This window comes from Lampetra planeri, chromosome 35, assembly GCF_965212315.1.
Source record: "Lampetra planeri chromosome 35, kcLamPlan1.2.h2, whole genome shotgun sequence".
NCBI lineage: Eukaryota > Metazoa > Chordata > Hyperoartia > Petromyzontiformes > Petromyzontidae > Lampetra > Lampetra planeri.
This window is the reverse complement of record NC_136141.1, coordinates 9582435-9608297: the sequence shown is the minus strand read 5'-3', so window position 1 is coordinate 9608297 and position 25863 is coordinate 9582435. Positions and strand designations below refer to the sequence as shown.

Below are 25863 nucleotides of genomic sequence, written 5' to 3'. Positions count from 1 at the left end.
GCCCAGTGGGGGCAGGCACCGAGTTCGTGTCTCTACGCGACGCAGACCGCATTCACCCCCACGCAGCATGGCGCTGACTTACACTCACAACACGCCGATATGACGCCACGTCCGATCGTTTACATTAAAAACAAAGCGCTCCACAAGAAGGGCCATCGCTCGAAACGTCGCCGATCATTATAAAAAGGCGCAAGTGCGGTGACGATTGCGTTGAATTCTGTTATTGTGCTTTGTTCAATCGAAACGTCGTATGCTAGTATTTAATTTATTATTTTCTCTTTATACGTGACTTTACCGAAAGAACCAAAGAGTAATTCCTGCAGTCACGAAAGCTCCAAATTAAGTGTTGTGCTTTGTGTTTACTTGCATTATATAGGCGTGTGGTGACGTCACGCGCGATTGACTTTTGACCCCCCCTACACCCCCTCCCCCTCCACCCCCCTCCATCCCCACCCCCCTCCATCCCCACCCCCCTCCATCCCCACCCCCCTCCATCCCCACCCCCCTCCATCCCCACCCCCCTCCATCCCCACCCCCCTCCATCCCCACCCCCCTCCATCCCCACCCCCCTCCATCCCCACCCCCCTCCATCCCCACCCCCCTCCATCCCCACCCCCCTCCACTCCACCCACCTCCACCAAAATTTGGCGCGAACTTTTTGCGCAGCGGAAGCTTTTGCACGGCGCGTCGTCGTCGTCTCGACGCTTTGATATTTATTGAACGTTTTCGTTTTGTTGTAATTTTTTTTTATCTATTTAAAAAAACAACCCCTCAACGTATTGCCGTGATAATAATAATAAAAATAACATACAGACGAAGAGAAGAAAATGCAGAGATCCATCGCGTACGTTTGCGGAGTGTTCGATCCGTGTGGGCCTCGAGGGTAGCTGCGCGCTGGTTGTCGATGCTGTAATAAAGCAGCAACTTTTATAATCATCGTCGTCGTCGTTATTAGTATCTATAGCCCCCTTTTGTCAGGCCACTGCTTGGCGAAGGCCTCCCCACCACCCTGGGCGCGGATGTTCAAAAGTACCGTGCGCGTTTCGCGAAGGCGGGAAGCCTAGAAGTGCAGTACAACGTGTTGTTGTTTCCTGTATGCCCACCGTGTATGTAGTAGCCCTGGTGGTTAACCCCAGGTCCAAGCACAACCTGCTTGGCTTGCGAGATCTTGGTGTGGCCAGGGGCCTGGCAGCAAGAGGCTTGCTGAGGGCCCGGCTCCTGTATCTTTGTGTAGAGTTCGACGTTTCGGTCGCAACACCAGCAGTCGTCATCAGGTAGAACTGCATTTGAGAGACGTGACACGGAGACACGAGCAGAGAGACAACATGTGTCTGTGTTGTCTCTCTGCTTGTGTCTCCGTGTCTGTGTGTCTCTCTGTGTTGTCTCTGTGTGTGTCTCTGTCTGTGTCTCCGTGTCTGTCTGTGTGTCTCTCTGTGTCTCCGTGTCTGTGTGTCACCGTGTCTGTGTTGTCTCTCTGTGTCTGTGTGTCTCCCTGTCTGTGTGTCTCTCTGTCTGTGTCTCTCTGTCTGTGTGTCTTCGTGTCTGTGTGTCTCCGTGTCTGTGTGTCTCTTTGTCTGTGTGTCTCCGTGTCTGTGTGTCTCTTTGTGTGTCTGTGGCTCCGTGTCTGTGTGTCTCTCTGTGTCTCCGTGTCTGTGTGTCTCTGTGTTGTCTCTCTGTCTGTGTTGTCTCTCTGTGTGTATCTCTGTCTGTGTTGTCTCTCTGTGTGTCTCTCTGTCTCTGTGTCTCCGTGTCTGTGTGTCTCCGTGTCTGTGTGTCTCCGTGTCTGTGTGTCTCCGTGTCTGTGTGTGTCTGTGTCTCTCTGTCTGTCTCTGTGTGTCTCCGTGTCTGTGTGTCTCTCTGTCTGTGTGTCTCTCTGTCTGTGTGTCTCCGTGTCTGTGTTTTGTCTCTCAAATTTAGTTCTACCTGATGACGACTGCTTGTGTTGCAATCTAACCGTCGTATTCTATTTAATTTACGTGACTTTACCGAAGGAACCAAAGAGTAATTCCTGCAGTCACGAAAGCTTCAAATCAAGTTTATCTTTGTGTAGTTGAGTTTGTATGTTTGGCGTGGGGGTTTCTTGTGATTATTCCCATATATAAAAGTGTCATTGGTGTGGACAGAACACTCGAATGTAGCAGTACTCTCCTGAACAAGACTTAGGGCTCTGTATATGTACAGTACAATATGTTGAATTTATTTCGCGCCGTACGTAGCCAACCGTGCTAATCGCAGTGTTGCTCTCCTTGCAGGCTAAATGCGTAGATTTAAAACTAAAAGTTTTACAACTGATTTTTGTATTTAGTTGTCCTTCCCCCACACCCCCGATTAGCACGCTTGGCTACGTACGGTGCGAAAGAAGTTCAATGTACAGTATACATACAAAAGTTATTCCGGGTGAATCGTGATTCGTAATCGGATGCAAGAAGCCAGGGAAGACTGAATTAGATACAATTTGAACAGTTGGACGCAACAGAGTACTGTGTGTGTGTATATATTACAAGTGTCTTGAGTAATATGGACGTGTTAATACTTAACAATATAAACGAATGCAAAATATCGATTTAAAGCTTTCGTGACTGCAGGGATTCATAGTCTTGGTTCTTTCGGTAAAGTCACGTAGAAGGGAAATAATAAAATTAAAATAAAACAATTAAATTCTCACGACGTTTCTATTGCAACACAAGCAATCATCATCAGGTGTGAAAACCACAATTTTCTTGCTGTCGTTTTCACACCTGATGATGATTGCTTGTGTTGCAATCGAAACGTCGTGAGAATTGTATTGTTCTATTTTTATTAATTCCCTTCTACGTGACTTTACCGAAAGAACCAAGAATATGAATGCAAAATACATTGTAGCCCAAGCACGGAGTATTGTGCCTCGCCGTGTCATCCAAGTGGCAGGAATGCCATCATCGCCAGCATCTTTGAGAAGGGACGTGGCACAATATGGTTATTTTGACATCATTCGGCAACTTGAGTGATCGAGTAAGTTCGCTGTAGCCCGGGTCTGTTTGCACAGAGTCGTGGTAAAAGTGTCGCGATTTAGTTGTTGATCGCTAAGCCCAAAATTTCCCATTTTAAAACTGGAACGGGACATTTGGCAGCGTTAAAAGTTAAAACTCGGGTCTTACAAGTTGTTCGCCGTTTAAGATGATGCATACAGTATGTTGTCATTTTTGTTTGTTACGACTGCTTCCACACGCCAGGCTTGGATCATGTTAACGTGTTGGTTTTTTCTGCTTGATTATTGCACTTCTCTCATTCTCTCCCCACAGGTCTTTTTTCCAGCCAGCAAAGGGCCAACAGCCTGAGAAAATAAAACCCAAGCAGCCTGAGAAAACTAAGACAAAACCAGAAAAAGTGTACGTGTTAACTACCTCACCTGGTATACAGGAGGTCGTGGATTCGATCCCGACCCTGATGCCTGCTGTATATTTAGAGTTTGCATGTTCTCCCCTTGATCGTGTGGATTTTTATTCAGGTCCTCTAGTTTTTCCCTCCACATTAAAAAACATGCATTATCAGAGTATATTTTTTGTTTGCATTTTGACCACAGTATTGCGGTTAATGCAGTCATGATTCCTTGTAAAAGGTTTCAAATTGGTGTTTTAACAACTTAACACCTGTTTTGTTGCCAGATAAAATGGAAAAACCTCATGCATAGAGAGTATTTGGTTGCTAGACATTTATACATGATAAGCCACTAAGTTGAGCTATTATTTGTGGGCAAGTTGCTTCTGAAAAAGAGCATAACAGCTCATTGGGCCTAAGCTGGTAAAAAAAGTATAATCTAATACAAATTGATGCAAATATATTGTTCCTAGAGCATGGAGTATAATGCCACACCATGTCATCTAATTGCCAAATCCAAATGAATTATGAATGCTCATAAAAGCATCTTAAGGTTTTCTTTATCCTACCGTAGGATGTAAGCTATCGGATGTATCTTTGTCGATGAATGTGTAACATTGACCACTCGATCAACATTGGATAGCTGGATTAACGAACATTGTACTTGGTGAATTATTCATGGTTTAACTTGTTATATACTGCATGTGGATTTTGAGACGTAATTTATCCGTTGGTAAAATATCCAATGATGTTACATAGGAATTTCATCGTATAAGTTGTCTATAGTTTAACACGTAGGCTGTGTCGGGTGGGGGCGGTTTAACGACGACACATTTATATTTGTGATCTAACACAAAAAAAACCATCTATCATGGAATTTATCTATTATTACCAAAGTTGCTTTTGAAATGCGGCCCTCAATTTTGTGTAATTGTGTAACTTCCTTAGAGTGACGAAAACTCCACTTAAAGCAAAGAAGAATGGTTGCTCTCCACCTGCTGCTGACAACACCGAATCCCCCGTTAAAAGATCTAAAAAGAAAACGCGGCGAGTCCTGGAGAGCGATGATGACGATGATAACGACGACAATGTTGACGAGGAAGCACGTAACAACGGTGTGCCTAAGAGCACAGGCTCGGAAAAGAGCAAAACCACGGAGAGCACCGTTACCCCGGATAAGAATACGATGCGAGTAAAGAGGGAGACCCCAGAAAGGATGCCAACGCCAGAGCAGAAGAAGACTCCTAAGAATAGTAAAGTCTTAGTGGAGAAGGACAAAACAGCAGGGCATGAGGTGAAGTCGAATGGGAAGAGTAAAGAATCACCTGGCAAACAGAGTGAAGAGGAGGTCGACACCTCCACCTCTGAGCCAGAGGTAAAGAAACTTTGTAATTTTACACGTTTTTTACCGCATGATGACTCTGCTGCGTGGTATGAAATTTATTTAGACCTGGTTGTATGTGTAGTGGCTTCTCCAGTCTGGTTGACATCGAATTAAGTTTTTTAGCTCAATCGCCGACTGGTTAACATGCTCAAATAGCATGTTCACCAGAAAATCAGAAGCTACGTTTCTATAAACTGGATGTTAAACATTTCTAGCATTTAATTATCACACTTCACCTCCCCTTCAACTCCACTGGCTTTCCTTTTACCACAGCTGTCTTTGCAAATAGCTGATGGTAGTCTTTAAACCTCGCGATGGCCTTGCCCCACCTCATCTCGCCTCTCTCATCTACTTCCATGTCCCCTGTCATCCTTTTCATCCCCAATTTTCTCTGTCCCTCCTCCGTGCCCAGTCCCGTTTTTGGTCTTCACTCCTTGCATCCCTCCACTGGAATATACTTTCCTTGTACGTTAAGGAGTCCCCCTCCTGAATCTCCTTCCATTTCTCTCTAAAGCAAAACCTCTTCTCTATTGCTCTTCCCTTCCCTCACCCCTCCACTCCTTCTTGTCACACACGTACCCTTTTGTGACCCTAAGTACCCTCTCTCTGTCACTCATTCCTCAATCCTTGCACTTCCTGCCATCTAAATCATACTATTGGCACCGTGTTTAAAACTACATCAAGCGCCTTGAGTGAAGGCGCTCTATAAAATAAAAAAAATGCATATACATTGCGCATCAGCAATGCTGTGATCGGAACTAGCCAAATCTGGACAATTTACTAAATGAAGTAAAAACACTTCCCTGCTTGAGCTGGATGTACCTGACAAATACACCACAAGTCCTAATCTGTATTGAATGTGTGGGTGCTATTCACAGAAAAATTCATTGAATGAGGGATTTTTTATCATATACGTGAAAAATCTTTATCGACTAAATTTGGTTATAATACCATGCTGGTGTGCCATGACAACATTTTGGCAAAGAGATAACTTATTTGGCAGATTGCATGACTAATTGGAGATGTTTGTATTTTTTCTGTTTAATAGCCATGATGGTTTTTTCCCCCCACTTTCTGGTCCGCAGGCAAGCAAGGCAAAGGAGACTGAAAATGTGAATGCCAAGACTGGAACTTCAAGTCCCACGCTGCCCACATCCCCAGAAGGAAATTTGGTCATCCCAAAGCGCAAGACAGGTCAGGTGCCAGCCTTGTACATGGTTCTAAGAGACAAATAAAATTGAACTGTGACATGCAATTTATAATTCGAATTTGCAGTAAATGAGTGAAATAATAATAGAAGTAAAATTTTGAAGTGTCATTGTCATAAATAAGATGTATAAATTCACTAATTACATTCACTTATTATGTGACTTACAGTGCAATAATTGTTTAGAGTTTTGTTTTAATAGTTTTTTTTTTAATAATTGCTTATTACCTAAAAGTGATCATTTATATTGTGATGTGCAAAACAACTTGAAGCAGTGCTACCGTGTGACATTGTTGGCTTTTTAGAAGGCTGACGGTTGTACTATGGTCTTTTTTCTGTGAATGCTTTATAATGTATTGTTAGTTTGCTGTCTGTAGGTAATGCTGGGAATAATTATTTAGTTTGGCTTTTTACATGCCAATAACATGGTGTGATTACCATTAAAAACAAAATATACTTTTGAGTATTTTTTATAAGCCTCATTAACTCTATATAGGTCAGTGTTCTTTCACAAAGTTTCAGGGGAGGGGTGGGCACTTTTACCGATAAGACATCAGTGTGAGAGCCGCCACACGGCCTGCAAGGGGGGGGGTGTATTGTCGGGGGTCGCACTAAAGGCCACCATGGGCCCACCAGTGGCCCCAGGGGCCTTGCAATGCAGAACACTGCTTTGGATTAGTTAAAGGGGTGATGTTCACAGTCACAGTTGCTCACCAAAAAAAATGGATTTGTACGGTTAGGATTCAGAAAAAAATTAACCCGTAAAAACAAAGTTTTTCACTAAATCCTTTATATGCGTGGCATCGGTTTTATTTTATTATTCATTTCTGTTTTTCTTGAGTAAGAGTTTCATTTTTATCACATTGGTATTTAAATAAAAGATAAAAAAAAAATTCCTAAAAGGTGGAAAATTTTGGAAACATTTTTCACGAAAATAAATTGTCACGCACAACGAGTCTGTGTGCAAAATGTCAGCTCGATTGGATCACGGGAAGTGGGTTAAAAAACGACCGAAAGATTTGCACGGTCCTAAGCGCGCAAGCAAGTTAACTTAATATAAAGGATTGAAAAAGATTTTAATCGTGGCTCTCTGGCTTATCGTCCTGTACGCTTGTGTAGCCCGTAAACAATTACCTAAGCGGAAGCTCGATGCCTCCCCTGAAGCCTCGAATTCCTCCAAGAAGCCCAAACAAGAGGACGCAGGAGACACACGTGAGTTGCTACTTCCAGTTGTCTTTTGCCAACTTTGCAAAAGGAGATTGATTTCATGTAGCGCAAAGGTCTATTAGAAGAAACTCATGCAGAAGAAACCTAGGGGATGGTGATTTAGTTGTGGTTAATTAAAAAAATGTATATTTTGTTGATGCTTTGACAATACCCTTCAGAATTTGTTAATGTAGTTTACTCTGTGAGAGCCCATTGAGATGGTCTCATGTGGAAAGGAGACCTGGGAAATTCTGGATAAAAATGGTTATTAACTTCCAGTTCAGGTAAACGTGACTGTCATTTCAGATGCGAGCTATTATGTCAGCAAACATTGGCCTAATTTTAATAATGAGGTTCCCCAGAGATGACCTGCTAACGAAGAACTAAAACTACATGAGAATTATATTGCCTGCACTTATAAAATCGTGGTTTGGAATTTAGGCAAACTACTTATGATTAAATTTGGTTCACAAGTGTCATGGATCAGTGGTCTCAGCCTAGTCGGCAAATACTGCCCCTGAATTAGTTTCCATCATAACGATTTTGTTTATGACTTAGATTTTTTATATTTCATCTGAGAATTAAAATATTCAGTTTGCTGATTGTGAACGTTATGAATAGGGTGTATTTCATTACTAATAGTGGCATATTAAAAACACATGTCCCAGGCTTGAGTGTGCAATTTACAGCAGATGCTCTACTTTTGTAATTTTTATTAAAACATTTCCTTGTGGATAGTGACTGCAATAAATGTCCGTAATCAACCACAGTAAAGTGATGTGCACTGTTCTAACTCTCTTTTTATTTTGTTTAAAGCAGCCAAGAAGCAGGAGACGATTCCCACGAGCACAGAGCAAGGGGAGAATGTGGCCGAGCCAATGGACGTGGATACGTCGGCGACTGAAGCAGAGATCACGAAACCAAAGGACAAAGCAAACACAAGCGCAGACTCCGCACATGAGCCCACTGCTGAGGAGGGCTCCCCCGAGCGTGAAAAAAAATCTGTGAAGAAGAAAATTAAGGAAAGGATAATTTCTCCAGATAAGGCAGATGAGTCTTCAAAACAGACACCAAAGAAGAAAGCAACAGAGAAGCCAGCCCCCAACAGCAAGGGCAAAGAAGTCATGAGCAGCTTTTTTGGTGAGGCTACAGTAACGTATTGTACTGCAGTGTTTTTTGTGGTTTCACACAGTCAATAGGGGTGACACCCTGGCAGCGCGCACATGGGGCGTCAACGGAGATGGGGTGAACCAGGTTGTAACCGTTTGTGACCTTCTCGTGCCTTCAGCGCCGAGGAAGAGCTGTGCCAAGGTCATGGAGGAAGAGCAGAAGGTGCTGGAGGAGAATAAGAACACGGCAGATGAAGAGGTAGAGGAAGAGAAAGAGAAGACGGACAAGGAAAAGGCTGTTGACAAAGATGTTACACCGAGCCCCAAGCCTATTAGCAGGTATTTATAAATCTTTATCAAGATACTCAAGTTTGCTAAACATTCCATAAAGCAGTCGAATCATTGGTCAGTACAGCACAGTGACAAATAACAAAAATTCCTTTCCCTTATAGCCCAAACTTATAAGCTTAACTTTTACTACATATCTGGAGAATTGGTTGAGACTGAAGCGAGCTGCTTGGTTGATGTTGCTTATAAGAGCAGTTTACAACTTGTCAACACTTTGGGCAGGTATATAGTGTCAACAGGCAAAAGATCAAGACAAATGAAGCGTTACAGAAGTGTGAGCCTTCCTATTTATGTGGAAACTTGTTCTCATTTACAGTAAAACCTTTGATTGTGAGTAACTTGGTCTGCGAGTGTTTTGCAAGACGAGCAAAAATTTTAAATAAACATTAATTTCATAAACGAGCGAAGTCTTGCAATACGAGTAGTACGTGTATACGCTTTGTCTGCCGAGCGTCACGTGATCACAACTGATATACGAGTGCTTTGGATTACAAACACGTTTCCAGAACGAATTATGCTCGCCATCCAAGGTTTTACTGTATTTGTAATTCTTGTTTCGTATGGCTAATGTAGATGCAGAATAACTACAATTTCACATCCATGTGGTCAAGCCAGATAACCACATCAGGAACTGCGGAGTGTATCGCTGTAATGTCTCCGTATTTGTGGATCATCGTGCATTGTGTTGTTATATGTTACGGTCTGTTCTGGACCGCCACAGTCGCACACTGGAAAATGATTTCATTTTCTATTTGTGCATCGGGTGTCTGCATCTGCCATGGTTTGTGTGGATGCGATTTAGGGTGGACCGATTTAGGATGGATTAATTTGGGGTGGACTATTTTACTAATTCCAACAATGCCATATTGTAAGAGCCGACCCTTCACTATGGAGCACCCCAAAAATTAAGTTACAGTTGGATCCCATTAAACGCACATTATTTTTCCATGGAACACTTGTCAATGTATAGGCCAATTAATACAATGTTTTTAGGTGATTTCAACAACCTAAGCATATATATTATAATCAGAATAAATCTGAATATTTATTTATACTGGAGGAATCCAATGAGCTCTAAAGTGCTTTTTCACAGATGTCCACTAGAAGCAGGTCAGTATGTTAAATAAATATGTGCAGATGATTAATTATTTACCTCGTTTATGAGTGTTTTATTGCTTATGCCCTCTTAAGCTTTTTTGGAGGTGGAAAAGTGGAGACGTCACCAGGCTTACAAGAAAACTACAATCCCGCGAAAAGCCATTACCACCCAATAAATGACGCCTGCTGGGAACATGAACAAAGGTGAACATTCATCTTGCTATCCAGCACTCATTCCTATAGCTTCGAGACAGTTGTGATATATATATATCACCCATTCACTTCACTAGGCTTGCATGGTTGATTCAGGCCTGCATGATCTTGCATGATCTCACAAAGATTGCTTGATCTCGCCACCATGGGGGCGCCACAGTGGCAAGATGTTAACTACCTCGTCTGGTATGGAGGACGTTGTGGGTTCGATTCCGACCCTGACACCTGAATATTTGGAGATTGCATGTTCTCCCCATGGTCGCCTGGATTATTTTCCGGGTCCTCCGGTTTTTCCCTCCACATTTCGAATCAACGTGTTTGGAGTATTTGGCTGCTATAAATTTCCACGTGATAAACCACTTAATACAGCTGTTATTTGTGACCAGGTCGCTTCTGTAAAATAGTTTTTTAGCTCATTGGGCCTTACCTGGTTAAAAACATATATCCTTGTTTAGATTCAATTCATAATACAATTTGTATCATAGTATCAAAATGTTGCCTGGTTCTCATCCTTATGGAGGTCATTATGAAAAAACAATGGAAGATGTTGACCTTGAATGTGGAGAAAATGAGTGGGGAACCTACATTTACTGAGCTGTATGCATCTGTGTGCCTCATTCCTCGAATCACCCTCAGCCAGTGTCATCAAAAATTTGTACGTTGAACTTCTTTCGCACCGTACGAACCCAACCGTGCTTGGCCACATACCATTGTTAGAAGCCCTTGTGCCGACATGAATAGGATCTTCCTAAGCAAAGCAACTACGGTGGAGTGTTTGGCTCAATCGATGAGATGAGCAAAGTCGGTTATTTCTGATAGTTATAAAGACATTACTCTTTTTGTAAATGGAGATGATGATCTTTGCGTTATAACCACTAGTTGCTGATGAAATGTGTAATATATTTATATTGTCTTGTGTGTTCAGGGTTCCCTATCTTGCTGTAGCAAGGACGTTTGAGAAAATTGAGGAGGAGTCTGCTCGGTGAGTTGACGGGGAATTCATCTCATAAATATGATAGTTAACGACACAAGTAACTTGATCGTCTCGTGTTTCAAGGCCTTAAAATAACATTAGTTTACAAAACAATATATATTTGGAATATAAAATATACTGTACAATTTGCAAATGCCAAATATTTGTAATACCAAAAAACGTTAATTTAAAAAATAATATGACATACGTGCTGCAATGAATTTTGGGGGATTTTTTTCAGTTGTCAACGATATTTAACACATACAGCCATGTGGTCAGTCCTCAGCTGTGCAAGTCCTTATCTCTAGGTGATTGATTCTCTCACAGATATAATGAAAAGCCATTCCAGGACCTAAGAGCAGTGAAGGAATTATAGGGTGAGGGACCTCCAGTATTGCAGAGCTGAATTGGAAGCTGAGAAATAGTTTCTGCGGTTTAAATAAGTGTAAAATAGTGTGAGAAGAAGTGAGATCAGGAAGGTTAGGAAAATGGCCAAGGATGCCCCTAAAGATGAAAAGAGAAGAGAGAGTTTGCCTGCTTGTCCTCCTTTGGCGCCTCACAACAATGTTCACGTTGTCCTCACTTCAGGCTCAAGATCGTGGAGACGCTGAGCAACTTCCTGCGTTCTGTCATAGCGCTCACCCCGGACGACCTCCTTCCATGCATTTACCTGTGCCTCAATCAGCTGGGCCCTGCCTACCTGGGCCAGGAGCTCGGCATCGGGGAGACCATCCTCATGAAAGCCGTTGCTCAGGCTACAGGTGTGTGCATGCGATGGGGCGTGTTGCGTAGCGGAAGTTCTACGTGAACACATTTCACAGCGTTTGCGTGTTTTATCAACAGTGATGCTAGGCACTAGGCAGCAGGGTCCATCCCGGTCACCTCGTTCTATCGTAAAACCTGAGGTTGACACTGTGAGCATTGGTTGGTGTGAAGTCGACAGGGAGGGATATGTAATTTTTACTGCTGGATTGAGGACAGATGTGGTTTTCATAGAGGGGTGGAATGATAGCAATGTGGCGAGCATGCTGTTCTGAATTCGGCAACCTAAGAGATGATTAAAACATGGGAATGGATTATTAATAGCTTTTCAAAGGATTATTGTGAAATGTGCAGATCCAATTTATAAAGCATTTTATATGCGGATATGTTTTTTATGGTTTTATGTCATCCGATTTACTGTTATTGGTCACAATAAAATATGTAATAAAATGTATTCCTCTTATATATATTCCGTTGAACGTGGCTGCTGGTGTTTTTCCAATTTTCTGATTATGCCCATACAGGGCGGCAGCTGGACAAGATCAAGGCGGAGACCCAGGAGAAGGGAGACCTGGGGATTGTGGCCGAGTGTAGCCGCAGCACCCAGCGCACCATGTTCACCCCTCCCAAGCTGAATGCCACCACGGTGTTCAGCAAGCTCAAGGACATCTCACGCTTGACGGGAAATACTGTGAGCAACTTAAATTGAGTCCACTCGTTCATTTAGTACTTCCCTTAATCTATCTGGAGTATCAGAGGCTCTGGTAACCATTTATCGTGTGAAATGTATCCAGTCATTTATATACTGCACCCAGCTTGTGAACGTATGTCCCACCAGTCCACTCTTTCATGTCATCAAACCACCCATTGCACAATATTCATCCATCCCAAACTGACCGCTACCACGGTGTTCACCAAACTCGAGGACATCTCCCACTTGATGGGAAATACTGAGCGAACTTAAATTCGTCCACTCATTCATTCTGTACTTCCCTTAATTATCTTGAGCATCAGAGGCTCTGGTAACCATTTTGAAGGGCCAGTCATTTATACACTGCACCCATCTGGGCGTATGTCCCACCAGTCCACTCTTTCATGTCATCAAACCACACCTTTCCTGGATCACCTTGATCCATCTTTTCCTTTGGCCCAACCTTCAATCGTAATTCAAGGAGCCAAGCTGCCGGTGAAGCTTCCACCTGCATATTTCCAGGAATAAGACCCATCTTCACTCTGACTATTTTTGTTAAAAGCTCTCCACATCGTGAAGCTCTTAGGGGATGCTGATATCCGTTCAAGCTTTGCGTCTGTATCTTTGCTTCCAGTCTATGAACAAGAAGATTGATGTTGTGAAGACCATGTTTGTGGCCTGCCGGCACTCAGAGGCTCGCTACCTCATCAGGTGAGTGCATGGAAGTTGGCGACACCTTGGCGCCTACATCACTCTCCTTGATTTGTCAAACACCAAATGACAGTGCTCTTTTTTATTTATTGAATATTTCACTCGCGTTGATGGATGACATCCCCACTAGCCACTGAGAATCACCGTGAGTAGAACAGTGAGGCCAATACCCTATGTTGCAAAGTGTGAGATGTAGGAATTTATCTCTACCATGAGCTGCATTTTCTCGCGTAAAATCTCCAGTTCTATTAAAGGTTGCGAATACGCCGTAGAGGTAATGAACAGGGCCCTGCAGTACTTAATGCTAAAGCAGTGCACTCATTGAGACCACTTTGGCTTAAATCCTTCTTTTGAGGTCATAATTGTATCCCTGAGATTAGGTTTAAAGTGATGGAATAAAAACATGAGCACAGCTAAGTTTGGAAGTTCCGTCGCTCTCACCTATGTTGGCTATACATAACTTGACACATCTATCAGCGATTACCATTTGACAATAACCTGTATCATATATCTGTAACTATTATTTAAACTGCTCCAAAAACATCACTTAACAATAAACTCCATTAACTATACGACTGGTAAAGAGTCATGTGTGTCAATAACCAACAGAGATGAGCACTGCCCAATGTTTTTTTTTGCTTAATTGACATTACATAACGCTCGTTGATTTTATTCAGGTCACTGGGAGGGAAGCTGCGTATTGGGTTGGCAGAACAGTCCGTCATCGCTGCCCTCGCCCAAGCCGTCAGCCTGACACCTCCTGGACAAGGTAACGTGGCCATCGGTCATCACACCCGCTGGGGTAACGTGGACCATGTCTGGTGACACTCGTGTGCCATTTGTCACTTATGAGAAGGGGTTGCTGGATCATGTGGAGAGTAGTGGTTCTCAAAATTGTGTTCTGCAAGGCCGAGGGAAGTGATTTGTGGAGAGGTTGCAGGTAAAATATTTTTCATGAATGTGGAATTTCTATCACCAGCTTAAAGTCTCAAGTCAGTTTCAGTTTATTTATTTGGTATAGCCATGTGAGCCATTCGGCTCTTGAATCGGGTGCAACCGCAACAAACAAAAACATGAACAAGAAACATCTTAGTGACTACACGCAAACAGAAAAATCCAGGAAAAAACAGCAAAGTCTTCCAGAAAAAGCACCATATATCAATGCTGTGTGCAAAAATCCCAGTGGGTTGCAAGTCAAACAGTAACAACCACACGACAATTTGGATTAAAGTTATCAGTCTAACTCTGTACTACAACAAACAAATATGGCTAAACCAAAACGTTTTCAAAATCGCCAAAATAAAGCTATAAAAGCAATGTAACAGTGATCATAGGAACTGTGATTGAAATTTTACAATAAACGATATACATAACATGTACTACCAAACTTTGCAGCCATAGCTGGCTGCAAAGTCAGTGATGAACACCGCCCAAATGCTTGTTTGAGAAAAGATACCCTGACTGAATGGTTTGATATATAAGTAAAAGAAGGACCAATCACTGCAATTATCCTTGTTTCTGGCAGAGTTCCCACCGAAGGTACTGGACGGTGGAAAAGGCATGTCGCCAGACTCTCGGAAGGCATGGATAGAAGAGAAGAACCAGATTCTGAAGCAGACCTACTGGTAAGGACTGAACAACAAGATGTATACCACCGTGCAGTGTTTCTGAGACATGGTTGTATAGCTCTTGCCTTCCACCAGTTGGCCACATGGAGCTTTTTGTGTATAGAGTAGATAATGTATGGCCAGCTCACAGTTGGGCGTTGGTTTCATTCATTGCGTGCTCATGCCCTATAAGCAATCTGTTCAAGAATTACTGCCATCCAGATCACTCCTCGTCACATTTCCAATTTAGGCGGTATAAACAAGAAGTGAGGGCGGAGCGATTCCAGGTCACGACTAACTTCAGTAGCGAGTGATAATCTGAACCCATCCTGGACCCACCCCGCCCACCTTCACCAATTGCAGTGAAGCGTGGTCAAACATCTTGCTCGTCTGGCACCCATGGCATAGGGATGCAGTCATCCAGCGTTGAATTGACAAAGCTGCAAATGATGCTAACGATGAAGTATGAACTTGCTGCATTGGTGGAAATTTTACAGTTGATACGTTTTTATTAAAGATAATAGGTTGAGTTTGTTAACTCTGAATTTAAGAAATATTGAGGTTCACCATTACATATTGAAATAGGAAAATTTAAATGGTGTGGGTTGGCACTGTCACCATCGATTTACATAGAACCACCCATTTAATTGTCAAGCACGTAAGATAGGCCACACAGCTGAAACTATGGTCTTCATTTCCCCTCATTGATCGTAAAAGATTACAATTATCATTGACTTAATCTCATTGCAATGTAGTAGCCATGATCTTCTCTATGGAGAAAATCCCCGGATATCACCGGATGAGTGGACTAAAAGTAAATCATAGGATGTTGTTAACCACTGCATTGCAATTGTTGTCTTGGTTCTTTGAATGCTAATGATGTTACGTTTCTCTTCCAGCGAATTGCCAAACTACGACGTGATTGTGTCAACCCTGCTCAAAGAGGGCCTGGATAACTTGCCCAAGTTCTGCAAACTCACCCCAGGTAAAATGCGCCCGTTAGCATAATTCTCATTATCGTCCATTGTTAATGCACTGCTGCATGAATGTGTCCTTCACGCTGACATCATTGCTCAACATCGCTGTTCTCATGTACATGATGCTGTGGCAGGAGTGCCCATGAAGCCCATGCTGGCACACCCAACCAAGGGCATTGGAGAAGTGCTCAAGAGGTTTGATGAAGCAGCCTTCACTTGCGAGTACAAGTATGATGGAGAGCGGGCACAGGTACGGCTGTGGGGTTATTCATTTGCAAGTTATTTTCCCGGGTTATCTGGTGGCTCAAGTAGCTCTAATGCACCCGTGTCAAAACACACTGAGCAAACACACTGCTGAGGTCTCGCCTGATTACACAAAATAAACTTGAGATCCTCGGTGGGAGTCCAGACAGCCACCAGTGAATTAACCAGATTGGTAGGTGGGCTGAGTTGATAGTCTGAGTTTACCTGCTATAATTTATAAATAGGATAATTGACATGGCAAACTAATATTTAATTAGTGTAAAATTGTTACATAAGTGACTACTATGAAACCCCTCTTTCATCATTCTGAGCAACTCTTTGACAAGCGATGCTCTGCTGAGTAGGAATTCTGCAAGGATATTTATATATTTTCTTTAATGGTAAATTTTTGGAAGCACAATCTTATGTAACTGATTATAAATAAAATAAAATAAACAGTTTTGAAAGATATTTGTTCGTCTACATGGATTAGTAATAACAAATGTCTCCCAGCCAGATCACATTACATCGCCAGTTTGATTTCTGTTGCTGCTCCGTTATGTTAGCAGAGGGATTTAATAAAGTGCATGTGGTTTGCTGTGAAGTGAATCCTTACCTCAACCACCCTTGGACAGTATTAATATCTTAACTGAAGTGTGTGCCGATGTTGGGAGCCTGTAACTTTCCCACTGCTGTGCCATAGGCTTCCATCATTTTCTTCCATTTCTTACTTTTATTCATTGCTCTTGTTCACACACATCCTCCAAACTGTTTAATTTATTTTTCTCACCATCTCCTCCACTGCCTTCTGGTTATTTTGCCTTCTTCCGCTCTACACTGTCTAGTTAATTTTGTTAATCTCTCATAATTTGTTCTCAAGACGTGTCCTGCCCGTTTATGCTTTATTTACTTTGCTTTAACAGGAGCATCGGCCGGTATGTTATCCCAAATTGAACAGTTAAATTACTGCACCTATAAGTTTGGAATAGTGGTAAATTAGCTCACGTTAATATATTTTTTATTGTCTTTTCCCTAATAATTTAATGACGTTTTATGTTAGATTCATCTGTTGGAGAATGGGGACCTCCATATCTACAGCCGAAACCAGGAGAACAACACCAGCAAGTACCCTGACATCATCAGCCGTTTTAGCAAGGTTGGCCAACGCTATAAACCACACACACCTGCAGGGAGTTACTGGGCAACTGATTGCCGTGTTGGCTTATTGAATTGGCACTGCCGAGATCCTCGATTAAAATCCGTAAATCCGTCTTCAATTTATACTACATCACTGCACAAAAATTACATTGTGGTCTTCTGTGCATACATTGTTGTACGTATATGCAGTAAAATTTACACGTAACATTTTATACGCAAATAATATTTGGATATGTTCCTCGGTGACCTGCCCATACTGGACATATGTGAAAAATAGCTTCATAGCTCATCGGATTCCTCCAGCATAAATACATATTCTGTTTGCGAATGTTTGACATTCTATCCTGGTGAAAGGAATTTCAGAAATTACATTTTTGACTTAATGACAACCATATTTTATCTTCACAGACAAGGGTGACCGCAAAAACAGATCTGTTGCCATGCGGATAGAACGTAGTAAAAAAAAAAATCTCTAAATTACACATCAGGCACCAGATGATGTGAAATGTTGCCGTGTGAACAATGCTCCCTGCAGGTCAAGAAGGAGCACGTGCGTTCATGTGTCATCGACTCGGAGGCCGTAGCCTGGGATCAGGAGAAGAAGCAGATTCAGCCCTTCCAGGTGCTCACCACCCGCAAGCGGAAGGTGAGAAATGATGCCCTCAGCGCCCCAGCGGGTAGCCGTCGCGTAATTCAATGCCGACCGACGGCAGCTTGGGTGTACGACCGGGCAGTTTGCGTGCTCCCTGCCAAACAATTTTTATCCGCTGTTGGCGGTTTGCTCCTTCAAGCCAGCGAGCAAGAAATAAGATGACATTCTTTGTCTTGTGTGAAATTAGTGTGAGGATGTGGAATTTGATACCTCGGCAAACCGTGAAAAACAATTATGTCCTCAACAATAGAGAAGTGTTTTTAATCAATTTAGCTGATGTTCTACAATCTTGTGATGGGTTTTTTTGTGATCGCTTTCCTCCGCAGTCTATGCCCAAGATTGTCTAACACGGGTTGGATCATACTGCAGCATTTTGCACAGGGGAACTAAGATGTGATTTAAACTACATATAAAATGTAAATATCGTCAGCAAATGTAACACATGTAAGAGTTCAGAATAATGCAGCTCTCATTTTATGGTGCTTTGTTTCAGGATGTTGATGCCTCAGAAATTAAAGTTCAAGTCTGTGTCTATGCCTTTGATCTGCTCTACTTGAATGGGGAGGTAAGATTAACGAAATAAAAACGTTTCTCTCTGGTGCCTTTACACATTGGCGGGAAGGAACGTGTCTTTTCGGAGTTAATGGAGACACAGAAAGGTGAAGGTCTCTGCTGTGCATAATGACCCATCAGCCAACTTGTGATCGGGGATATTCCAAGATGTGGCGGCTGATGCACCATCGCTGTACAGCCAGGTATAGCCTATGACCAGATCATCTGAATGGACCTCCGAAGACAAGCAGGTCTGAGCCCGGATAGTGTTTGGATGGGTGACCACCTTGTTGAACAAGTGTTGGGCTTGCAGAGCTAAATTGTGGGCAGCAGAGGGCAGTGCAGCAAAATCCATTGTTGCATTTCTTTACCCCCACGTCTTTCTCTGCACCATCTCTCACTGACCACCGTAATAAGACATGGTCAACTAACCCTATACGACCCACGTAGCGTTCGGAGGCCTTTCTTTAGCAGTCGATTCACAAAAGGGCTGTACACGCACTTATGTAATATTACGCTTATCATGGAGGGCCACACACTATCAACAGTTGCGCTTGCCACATTGAGGATTCAAAACGCACTGAGCAAATGTGTTTAGCATCTGCTGTGCGCCCTATGTGCAGTCGCTGGTGAAGGAGCCGTTCCGGCGCCGGCGGGAGCTACTGCGTGCTGCGTTTGAGGAGGTGGAAGGGGAATTCATGTTTGCCACAGCCATGATCGGCTCAAACACGGAGGAAATTGCGGAGTTCCTGGAGCAATCTGTTCGTGGTGAGTTACCCCCTTGCACCCAGGGCATCAGAATCCGAATATGTATTTACACCGGAGGAATCCTATGAGCTATAAAGCTCTTTTTCACAGATGTCCAGTAGGGACACAGAGTCGGAACGTGACAACAACAAACTATACATAAGGGGGCCTCGCTTGTCAAAAGTTGCGGTAAATAATTTTGAGAGTTGGATGTTTGTCGAGTTGGTCAAGTGACCCGGCAGGATAATGCCCAGATAGCGTCACTTCGTCAACACCTCCGACACTTTTGGGTTTGAATTTGGGCAGTCAGCCATCGAGGTTAAACCTTTTTCTCAAGTATATTGAGTTGATGGTCTTTATCTATGGGACCTTTTTGACAGTATAAAAACGATGAATTTTTTTTGCATGTTTGTTTGCATGTTTGCCAGAAGTATGTGGTTAATTTTAATTCAGGATCTCAATATATTTAGTGTTCGAATAGCTTAACAACTGTTTTATTGCCAGAAAGAGTAAAACTTATTCTTCAAATTTTTTCATCGTTTTGAAGGTCTTTACCCATTTATATGTGACTTTGTAACAACAAGAACATCGTACTTCATGTGTCTGTGAGATGGAAGATGTTTCTGCACGAGATAGAAGACAGCTTATAAGAGAGATGTATCCATAAGAGAAGTCAATCATTTAGGGTCATTGTTTTTCATGTGTAGATTCTTGTGAAGGCCTCATGGTGAAGACTCTTGATGTGGACGCCACCTATGAGATTGCCAAGAGGTCCCACAACTGGTTGAAGGTGAATATTGTTTCTCATGGGTTGTACATTTTTTTTTTCGAATAGATACTTATGAGGTTTTACCCTCCTCGCCGGTATTGCTCTGCGCTGCATCGTGTGTGGCGTTGCGTCACCACGTCGGGGACATGATCCACTGTCTCAAACAGCTAAAGAAGGACTACCTGGAGGGGGTTGGAGACACCCTGGACCTGCTGGTGGTAGGTGGATACCATGGCCGGGGCAAGCGCACGGGCACGTACGGGGGCTTCCTGCTCGCTTGCTACGACGACGAGAACGAGGAGTACCAGACAATCTGCAAGGTGAGGAGCTCCGCCAACGCGCTCGCCCGGTGTAATGCCAGCACTCGCCAAAAACATACACATACATTTTTAGAGCCGATCCTCACTGAGCCTTAAAACCTTTTTTAATTTAGCATATGAGGGGTAATGGCTTCACCTCTGCCATCTCTTGGCTGGCTACCTTTTGTGGCCCCAGTACAATCAGCGGGAATCCATTGGGATTTCCAGTGTCTGATGTAACAGCTTGGAAAACAATAATCGCTAATGATATACTAGCAATTGAATTGTTTTAACATTAGCATATTCCCCCATTCACATTCCGATGACGTACGTGTATGTCATGAGTTTTTCTTCCGGTTCCGTTCCGATGACGTACACTTAACAGAACGGAACCAGAAGAATAACTTAACTAAAGTAACTTTATCGGTAGCGAGGTTCCCACAAGGCCCATACGGGAGGGCGTGTGGCACAGTTTGGCGTCAGCTATCATAGAGTGCAGTCGTGTCATTACGGTTTTCTGCGGTGAATACAATGTCATTAAAACCAACGGCGCTACGTCTCTCTAAATAAAATTAACGCTGTGCCGCTCGCGCGTTCCGAGATCCAGCGGTGAACAGGACACCCACCCTGTAACTTGCAAACGTCTCTGAACGGAAAAGGGTTAACACTCGACTCACTAATTACTAATAACTTCACTAATTACACTGACAGCACTAATCACCAAAAAGACCAGGGAGTGCCACAAAAGAGATCTCTTTGCTGGTGTTTCTGATTGTAATGTGGCCGCCGCAGGTGTGGATGCATAGGAGAGTGTTCTGTCACATCAAGTACCATTCTTCCGATTGTATTCATGCACGTTTGTTAACACGCTTTTAATTTATCTGCAGATTGGCACGGGATTTAAGGATGAAGACCTGGAGAAGCATGCTGCCTTTTTTAAGGTGAGAGTTCCAAATGATTCCGCAGTATGTTATGATTTTTTTTTGAATTTTTTTTTTGTATCGTATAAAACCAAATAGAGCACTGTGGATGACATCCCCACAACTTCACAGTGAATGGAGCATATTAATTTTGATTTACATTTCATTAGCATTTAGATCATTAATCTGGCCTCAATATCATGTTGAATCAACAAAAAAATAAGTATCCGGTGTGGTGTGTTATCAACGCTGGGAAATGAAAGCAGCTGGGCTTGGTGCTAGTCATTCCACACCCTTATATACCATGCCAGCCTTACTTGGTGCTTGTTAAGAGCACTTGCCTCCGATTACGATGGTTGGCGACGTACGTTGTGAAAGTTCAACATACATACGAGTCTTTATAGCTCAAATATAGGGTCTTTGTTGTCGCGTATGTTGGTGATTGCATATATATATACCCCCATGCAGAGCCATCCCTAGGCTAAAGCCACACAAACAATGTGCAAGTCTCTCGCATTTAAGGTTCCAAGTCTCCACCGCCACCCCCGCCTTCCACACCAGCACAGTGAAGTTTGGTCGAATAACCCCCCCCCCCCCCCCCCCCGATATCCACAGTGCGTGGGGAGGCCCTTGTGCAGCAGTTGATTAACAAAGGGGATGTCTGTATTTATGATTTATCTTCGTGTGTGGACCTGCAGGAGCATGTGATTGAGCGTCCGCGGTCGTACTACCGCTTCGAGAGTGGCGCAGAGCCCGACCACTGGTTTGACGCTGTGCAGGTGTGGGAGGTCAAGTGCGCCGACCTCTCAGTGTCTCCGGTCTACAAGGCAGCCAACGGCCTGGTACAAACGTGCACACACGCACCCAAAACAAAGACAAAGATCCCCCGTACAGCCTTGTTGGGGCACGTGCTGTTAGCGAACACCTATGAAGGCCAGAATGGCACACGAGGGGGTGGGTGGCCAACACCACGCCCGGCCGCCTTTGTCTCCTTAGTGGCGATGTTTACACACTGCACTAGGTACGTACTTATTTGAGACTTAGTCTACCTAGGGGAGGCCCAGGATCGGTACAGATAATCGTCACTTGTGTTGGCCGTGAGCGGGAATCTGGTTCGGGGTGCTGGGTTTGTAGCGCAGCGCGCTAACCGCTACACGATACACACACCCAATATTATCGCACACCGGTGGCGAGGTGTTAACTCCCTCGCCTAGTATACAGAAGGTCGTGGGTTCGATCCCGACCCTGATGCCTGTATTTGAATTTTGCCTGTTCTCCCCGAGGTCACGTGGAATGTTCCTTCCACATTTAGAAACATGCGTTTGTAGAGTATCTTGCTGCTTTACATTTCCACGTGATGAACCACTTCGTTGAGCTATCATTTGTGGCCTGGTCGCATCTGAAAAAGAGCTGTATAGGTCAGTGGGCCTAACTTGGTCAAATAAAAAATTGGTTAGTTTAATCTTATGCATGTGTTCGTAAACATATATCCATATACGCCGTGTACGCATGTATACAAAATTCAGACACAATACTTAACACCCTCAAAAACACACGTAATCACATTGATGCATGTGTGTGACAAAACACACCTGGTCTTCTGTACCACCCTTCCACCTCTGAAGCTCTTCCTCCACCGTGCTGCCCCTTCCACCCATCTTCCTGTCGCCCTGTCCCTTCGGCCAGTGGGTTGCTCAGAATCAATGGTTGTAATGTGTACCACATATCTGTTTTACATTAACTTAATTATAAAAAGTCCAAATTTCTTGCAATAGTAATCTGATTACACACCGACAAAGGTGTCATGATATATTGGATTACCATTATTTGCTACATTGGATTGCCGCCATTGCCTATTAATTATAATGGGTTATTACAGTCATGATTGACCTATTATGTGTTTCATGCCTTTACTCCTCATCACTGACGAGAGTAAATACTATAGCCTTTGTTTTTTTCGGTAAAGTCACGTCGGTAAAAATAAATGAATGAAAAAACAACTAAATGAAATCACGATGTTTCGGAATTTGGCTGTAACGGTTCCACCTGAAGACGACGGATACTTGTGTTGCCTCCGAAACGTCGTGATTTAATTTATTTATTTATTTATTTATTTTTACCTACGTGACTTTACCGAAAAAAACAAAGAGTATGAATCCTTGCAGTCACAAAAACTTCAAATCTAGAGAGTAAAGACTGCCATTCATTGACCCGTCGACCTTCGCACGCGGAGCCCGACGCTAATAGATGGATCCATGGGACTACCCAGTGGGCAAGGGTTAATGGGTCTTCTGCGCCCTTTGTGCTGCGTACAGGTGGACAAGCAGAAGGGCGTGTCCCTGCGCTTTCCTCGCTTTCTCCGCGTGCGTGACGACAAGAAGCCAGAGGACGCCACCAGCAGCTCGCAGGTACGGTCAGAGCGCACGTCGCTTGCGCTAGGACGCAATGTCACGCAGTGGTGGCCTGTGGGTAAATGTAATGGTCGCCACTTGAAGCCCATGTGAGGATCGGGGGAAAGGGGGAGGATGGTGTATGCAGTTTATGATATATATGAGCAGTTGTGTATACTACTCTATGAGACCTCCTTTACCAGTGGCAAAATATAGTAGTAGGTTTTTACCCTTTCAACTGTACCAGTTGAAAGGGTAAAAACCTACTACTACAGTTGTGTATTGTTTAGCGTTTTTATTTTTTTCCCGAGTAGGACCCGGCCCATAATGACTGGTCGCCATTGATGCAGCGACAGCTGTTTGGTTATTCTAATAAGCCTTGGCGTACGCCCCTCGCAGAGAAACGTGTGCCCAAAGAACTTTCCGTTTATGATCTTATCCAAGCTTATTTTAATGATGGCATGCAGTAATTCTTCACCTAGATATGTTTTGACAACAATACATTTTCCAGCAGTAAACCCCTTTTTTATGCCTTTGGTGCATAATTTTTTTATTCAAAGTGTGCCCTTGCTCAAATGGAAATTGGGCAGTGGTCATTTCGTGTTGGCAATTCTGAGCCAGTGGTAAAAAAAAGTTATTAATTTTAATGCCTGGTCCAGTTTTTTCCATTGGTCCATCCATCGTTGAACAAAACTCGTGTGATCATTCCCTCAATGCAGGAACATTCTGATGGAAATTCAAGTGCTGCTATTTCACCACCCCGCCAGATGTATTATGTTCCCGATGATAAAATAGTCACTTTGTGTGCGCCATGTTTCCAACATCACCAGACATTTTAACATGTAATTTGTCACAGCTTGCTTGCTCTTATGTTTGAAGTCGACCGCTTTGCTTGACAGCCGTGCATGTACTGTGTGTGTGCAGGTGGCAGAGCTTTATAACAAGCAGCAGCAGATACAGAATCAGAAATCATCGGTGGCCGAGGATGCGGGCGAAGAAGAGTTTTACTAGATGGACATTGCATACGCGAGCCTCTTCCGTATCAGGGGGGGGGGATCCAGAGTGTTTGGGTCAGTCTCATTGCTGAAACCAGCCTACTGCCGACTCGACCTCTAATAATTCACTAACACAACATTTTTGTTCTTGGGTAGTAAGTGTTATTTTCTAATTGCGTGTGCCTCAAACTTATGGAAAATGGCTACTATTATTCCCCACAACTTTGTTTTTGTGACCAGGACAGTGATATTTTTTAATTTACCTATTTTCAATGAGAAAACGTGGTGTGTATTTGTGTCATTCCTTCACATAAAGTCCTGGTCACAAAAGCAAAGTTTGTGGGGTTAATATAATTTTCTGTACTTTTGAGGCATAAGCAATTAGAAAATAACACTTACTACCCAGCAACAAAAAAATTATATTTTTTTGTTACACAGTATATAATTCAGCTTCCATGGGGGCACATTTGCGTGAAAATATGCGGTGGTTTCACGAGACCAGGTTTTATTCTACGTCCATGAGTATCCTTTCGGGGAATTTGTACAAGTAGTGCCTTCTGAAGAATAAATGCCGCAATATAACCTGTCAATATCTCCGTGGTTCACGGTGAAACTAACTCGGCAATGGCTCGCTGCATATTTTACGTGCCCGAGAAAAAAAGTGTTATTTTCACAAGTTTCTGTAGAGTAGCAATTGTACAGAAGACAATCCTTATCTGTCCACTTGTAGGATTTGTTTGCGAAAGCCATGCTGGACAGGATAGGGTATGAAAGTTATTCTAAAAACATTTACCAGGCGTGCTGTTTCTGGTGTTGTAATTAAATATCTTTAATAGTTCTACTTTGATAAGTGGCTGAAAACCCCCCTCCTATTACGTTAAAACTACTAGTTATTAATGTTCTTCTTAAAGTAATCAGACTTTTAAAGACTTTTTCGGCTGGTCACGTCTTCAATAGATTGGTGAATACAAACAGCGCTCCAGTTTTGGGCTCAGCACATCCATCATTGGCCCTTCTCCCATCTCAAGTCTCGCCACTTTTAAAATGCATTGGTGATCCCCACCCCAAGCTGTTGCATAATGCTCTGATGGACACCGAGGCAAACCCTATGAAGTAATAAATAAACAAACAAATGCCAGCCGAGTTCAAATAATGTGCTAGATTCACATTGGTGAGCTAGCATTGGTTTAGGGGGAAAGCTGACGTGAGCACACAATCTTATTTTGTGATGGAGGTGGAACATTCAAATTATATTGGTCAAGAGAGTAATTTGGAAATGGCTGGGAAAGCCATGTACAAGTGGGGGGGGTCTTGGGGGAGCATAGGTGAGACAAAGGGTGGACTTGGTGGAGAGGCAAGGGAAGTTTGAGAAGGATGAGGGGGATAAAAGGAGTCATTAAAGGGATTTGCGAGGATCCTTGAACGGATAAATTCCGCTACGTGTTGCATGTTGCGGTGTTTTATGTGCCGAAGAAAATAAAGAACAAGTTTAAGA

General features: G+C 43.1%; 1 protein-coding gene across 2 annotated transcripts; it reads left to right on the top strand.

The window, feature by feature from the left end:
- The first annotated feature begins 621 nt into the window (after window positions 1-621).
- Window positions 622-25863, top strand: LIG1 (DNA ligase 1). Of its 2 annotated transcripts, none has more exons than XM_078611154.1 (26): window positions 622-844; window positions 3282-3368; window positions 4306-4732; window positions 5827-5935; window positions 7068-7160; window positions 7971-8294; window positions 8443-8602; window positions 9803-9913; window positions 10848-10904; window positions 11484-11656; window positions 12182-12348; window positions 12983-13059; window positions 13737-13828; window positions 14585-14684; window positions 15566-15651; window positions 15778-15893; window positions 16947-17042; window positions 17580-17690; window positions 18190-18261; window positions 18872-19016; window positions 19703-19785; window positions 19932-20084; window positions 20951-21004; window positions 21682-21825; window positions 23299-23391; window positions 24298-25863. In XM_078611154.1, the coding sequence occupies exons 1-26, from the start codon at window positions 828-830 to the stop codon at window positions 24382-24384; spliced, it is 3234 nt and encodes a 1077-aa protein (XP_078467280.1). In that variant the 5' UTR covers window positions 622-827; the 3' UTR covers window positions 24385-25863. The 2 variants fall into 2 exon arrangements, with proteins under 2 accessions (XP_078467280.1, XP_078467281.1); XM_078611155.1 differs by having other exon boundaries at window positions 629-844; window positions 7974-8294.